This window comes from Echinops telfairi, unplaced genomic scaffold (assembly GCF_000313985.2).
Source record: "Echinops telfairi isolate 266 unplaced genomic scaffold, ASM31398v2 ScPeMD7_9;HRSCAF=40, whole genome shotgun sequence".
Classification (NCBI taxonomy): domain Eukaryota; kingdom Metazoa; phylum Chordata; class Mammalia; order Afrosoricida; family Tenrecidae; genus Echinops; species Echinops telfairi.
The window spans coordinates 76,334,044-76,338,336 of record NW_022103906.1 but is presented as its reverse complement, the minus strand read 5'-3'; the positions used below and the strand labels follow the sequence as shown (position 1 = coordinate 76,338,336).

At 63.2% G+C, this 4,293-nt stretch overlaps 1 protein-coding gene across 2 annotated transcripts in view; it reads right to left on the bottom strand.

Annotated features, from left to right (window-relative positions):
• Nucleotides 1-4,293, bottom strand: part of LOC101660915 (cytochrome P450 26B1) — a 16,713-nt gene that overhangs the window by 3,760 nt on the left and 8,660 nt on the right. For both annotated transcript variants that reach the window (XM_004696079.4, XM_045286744.1), the window contains exons 3-4: nt 841-1,116; nt 518-673 (exon numbers count right to left, since the gene is read on the bottom strand). In XM_004696079.4, coding sequence (XP_004696136.1) covers nt 518-673; nt 841-1,116 — 432 coding nt within the window. The remainder of the gene's footprint in view (nt 1-517; nt 674-840; nt 1,117-4,293) is intronic.

Sequence of the window (4,293 nt, the reverse complement as noted above, 5' to 3'; positions counted from 1 at the left end):
CACACACACACACACACACACAACCAACGTGGAGACACACACACACACACACACACACACACACACACACACACACACACACACACAAAGTGGAGATGGGCCCCAGCATGGAGACAGAAGGGATGTGGATCTGGTGCGGATCAGGGCACCACCCATGAGCCACAGAGAGACCTCTGAAAAGAGGAAGCCCATCCTACTCCCTGCCTGGTTCACCAGGCCAGATGTGGAGCCAGGATGTGGGGCAGCAGCAGCAGCAGCAGGTGGGGGGAAGACTGGACGCCCCCCACCCTACCCCTCTAGACTCCACATGTGCACACAAGCCCACAGGTGGGCTGAGCGGATCGACCACGGCTCCCACTCCCAGTCTGTGTGCGCGGCAGGGGCAGCCCACGCCACCACCCCGGTCCAGGGACGGCCCTGCCGGCTGCCAGGCAGGCATGTGCGCCAGAGCGGCTGGGCACGGAGGCCGAAGGGCAGGAAGCCTTCCTGGGCTGTGCCCGGGGCTGGGCGGCCTCACCTTCAGCTCCTGCATGGTCATCTCCTTGCCCTGCTCCTTGCTGCTCTCGATGAGAATGTCAAGGGCGTCTGCATAGTCCTTGCCCTGAGGACACTGCAGCTTGTCCCGCAGGGCCTTCTCCAGCCCCTTCTGCAGGGTCTGCCGAGCCTGGATGCCCTGAGGGCCGTGGAGAAGGCAGCTCTGAGTGCCAGCCGTGGGAGAGCCTCCTCCCATGGACCCCTTCCTCTGTGGCCCGTGTGACCCCAGGACTACCTTAGTGGTCAGCCTGCTCCCTGAGGGGGGCGGTTCCTTCTCTCCCCCCAGGCCCTGCAACAGCCACTCACCCTGCGATAGCCGCTGAAGGGCAAGTCGACAGGCAGCGAGAACACGTTCTCCACAAACTGCTGGTAGACCTCAAAGAGGTGGCCCAGGTCCTCCTCGGGGATGCTGAAGCCCAGCAGCACCCGGATGGCCATGCGGAAGGTGAGCTTCTGCGCCTCTTGATAGACGTTGATGGCCTCAGGGTGGCTGCTCCAGGCCCGGAGCGTGTCCTGGATCACCAGCTGGATCTTGGGCAGGTAGCTCTCCAGAGCCTCGTGGCTGAAGATCTTAGAGTAGACCTGGGGGGAGGGGAGGGACTGGTGAGCACAGGCCCCCAGCCCCTGCTGGACCTGCCCTGCTGACCTGGTGAAAACCTCAGTCCGAGCCGCCTCTCAGCACAGACAAAGCCCTTCAGTCTCCCAGAGGCCTCCCCGGCCCAGCCCGCTGCCAGGTCCCTTGTCCTGCCTCCTATGCAGGGACAGCAGTGGTCCTTTCAGAGAACTCCAGAGGGGCTGAGCTGTCATCCTAGACGGCCCCCCAAAAGCACGCACTGCAGACAGCAGCAAAACTTTGGGGACGGGGCAGCTCGGAAGCCAGGAAATCTGAGTTTGCGGCTGTTAGGACCCGCTCCTGGGCCTGCAAGAGGGGCCGCTTGTGCACTGGAGGGGTCCTGGTCCTGACCTTCCTGAGTGCCCAGAGGGGTGCAGCACGGAGGCTGGAGCGGGCTCAGCAGAGGCAGGGCAGTGGGTGGCTCCTCCCCCCGAGGTGTGACACCACCAGAGCCTAAGGCCAGATCACGAGCAGGACTTCCTGGGCAACATCTACTGCACGGAGCTTTTAAGAAGGGAATCCTCTTCAAACAGCTGTGCTATCCAGGTGCCTGGAGGTCCCGTGGTTGGGCTGGTAGCATCCTAGCCCAACTGGTCACCAAGCCACACAGAGGCCCTGGTAACAGACCCCCTGCATCTTCCTAGCAGCCTGCTCACCACCTCCCTGCCTTCCTGATTGGCTCAGCCTCCTGCGCCCCCCCCTCCACCCCTGCCCCTCCCCAGCCAGGTCCCCCTGCACACGTTTTTCACGCAACTGCCAGGGGTAAGGCGGGAAGGAGAGCTCCTTTATTTACTGATAGCCTCTGGGTCTCCCTGGTGACTCAATAACCTCCACTCCCCACCCCCTAGTCAGGTACAGGCTCTAGACAGAGGCACCCCTGCAACCCCCACCCTCTCAACCACCCCCTGCCCCAGTGCAGGGAAAGGTGGGGATGGAGGGTAGTGCCCAGGAAGGAGAGACAGTCTGCTAGCGACCCCGCCCCCCCCACACACACAAACCACACACACGCGCCTGCCCTCCCCTCCTGCCCCCAAACACAACCAGCGCACAAACTGTAAATGTGAGAATTTCCCCTGCAGTCAGCGCGGGGAGGAAAAGGTAACATTTTCCTGGCCTGGGCCCTGCATGGCTAATGGCAGGGCTGGTTTGCAGGAATAACAGTGCTGGCCCTTCAGTGGCCCAGCCAGGAGCTCACAATAGCACTTTCATTCCGAAACTCCCGGTGGGGAGAGGGCAGGCGGGCGGGAGGCCGGGAGGGGCAGGAGGCCTGCACTATTGGGGCCCGCCCGCTCCTGCTACAAAAGGACAGCTGGGCGGGGGCAGGACCAGGAGGCTGTCCAGGGTGGTGCGGCCAGCACAACCCCCTCACCTTGCCCTTGCCCTACCGTGAGCCCCCAGGGAATGGGCAGGGGGACTTGAGGTGCCTGAGGGGCGACTGGGCCCCTGGAAAGGGTACTTATCCTCAGGTGTCCAGCCCCAGCCTCTTGGTCCAAGGGACTTGGGAGGCAGGATGAGGAAACCCCCCACCACTGCCCAAGGGTCTCACAGGCCTGCACTTGCTGACGGAGGCCCTGGCAACACAGCGAAGCCCCTTGGTGAGGAGAGTGGGCACAATGAGAAATCGAGGCAGGAGGCCTGGATGGGAGGCCACAAGGGGACAGCAAGCCCCAGGCCGGGACAGAACCCACCAGCCAGGGAGCGAGCGCTGGCCAGGGACCCTGGTCTGTCAGTAGGAGATGAGAAGACAGATGGGGCACCCAGGGAGACCTGCGTTCTAGCCTGGGATCCTCCACCCACAGACTTTGAGACCATAGCTGAGTCCATGCCTTCACTGAGCCTCCGTGGACCCCCATGGTGCATCCTACAGGGACCAGGGGCCATCATCCCAGGGCTACCAAAAGGGGAATGTCCAGGGTCCCCACAATACCTCAAAGAGCAGCCAGAGGGGCCCACAGGCCTGCTGTGGACCACAGGTCCCAGTCCCTGCGCCCTCTAGCGATGGCTGGCTGAACTGCTCCCTCTCAGGACCTGGGGCCAAGCCCCCACCCCACCCTTGACAACACAAGAAGACAGGAGAAGTGGGGGGTGGGGAGGCTGGGCCTGAGCAGAGGGACCCCCAAGGTGGAGTCCATACCCTTTCACTGGAGGGCAGGGGTTCTGGGCAAGGCCAGAGGCCAAGCAGATGCCCACAGTCACTCTGCCGCCTTGGGAGAAAGGAAGCCAGAGCCCTGGGCTCGCTCGGACTCACCAAGGAACCACCTGCAGGCCGCTGCCCTTTGTGGTATCCCAGTGGGTAGACTGCAGTCCCCATTCACCAGGCTAATCCACCATCTCCTGGGAGACCCTCTGAGCATGTATCCCAGATCCCGACCCCCCTACACCACCCGAAGAGGAGAAAATCTCCACAGGAGGGGCAGGTGGCAGGCTCGAAGGGCCTCCTCGGGGCTTTTCTCAGAGGTCATCAAGTGCACAGCTCAGCCTCTGCCCACAGGCCCCAGGGCCTCCAGGCGCCAGGAAGCTGCAGGGCCTCAGCGCTGGGTCTGTGCCCAGGGTTAACAGCGAGGGCACTTCCCAACACCCAGGCAGCCCAGAACCACCACCCACCACAGAGGACGGGTCGTGGTGGAGGCACTGGCCAGGGCATGAGGAGGCCTGGGCTGCACAGGATGGGCTGTGTCAGAGGCAGCCGCCTGCGGGGTCAGGATTCGGGCACCCTGGGAGGGTGCCCGCTGGAGTTGAGCTGTGTGGAGAGGAAGGGCTCTGGGCCCCCAGCTCTGACCACACTGGGAAGCAGAAGCCAAGGATGCTTTGTTTCCCTCTGGGGCTTCCCTCGGAATTCCCAAAAGTGAGCCAAGAACACCAGACAAAGGTCATCTTGAGCCGGCCTGGGCCCCGGTAAAAGGGAGCAGCAGGATGGACTGCCCCAGGGCTGGGCTGGGGAGGCCAGGAGGCCACTGCAGCCAGAACTCTAAGCAGATGGGTGCCCACAGGTGGGACATCCCTGCACGAATCCCTCCTAGGCTCCGGGTCCCCCCACCCCCACCCCAGCACAACAGGCTTATGGGCCCAGGTCAGGGACAATTCTACAGGGTGTGCCTCAGGGGCAACAGGGGGCTGGTGAAGGCTCAAACACCCTCTATGAATGC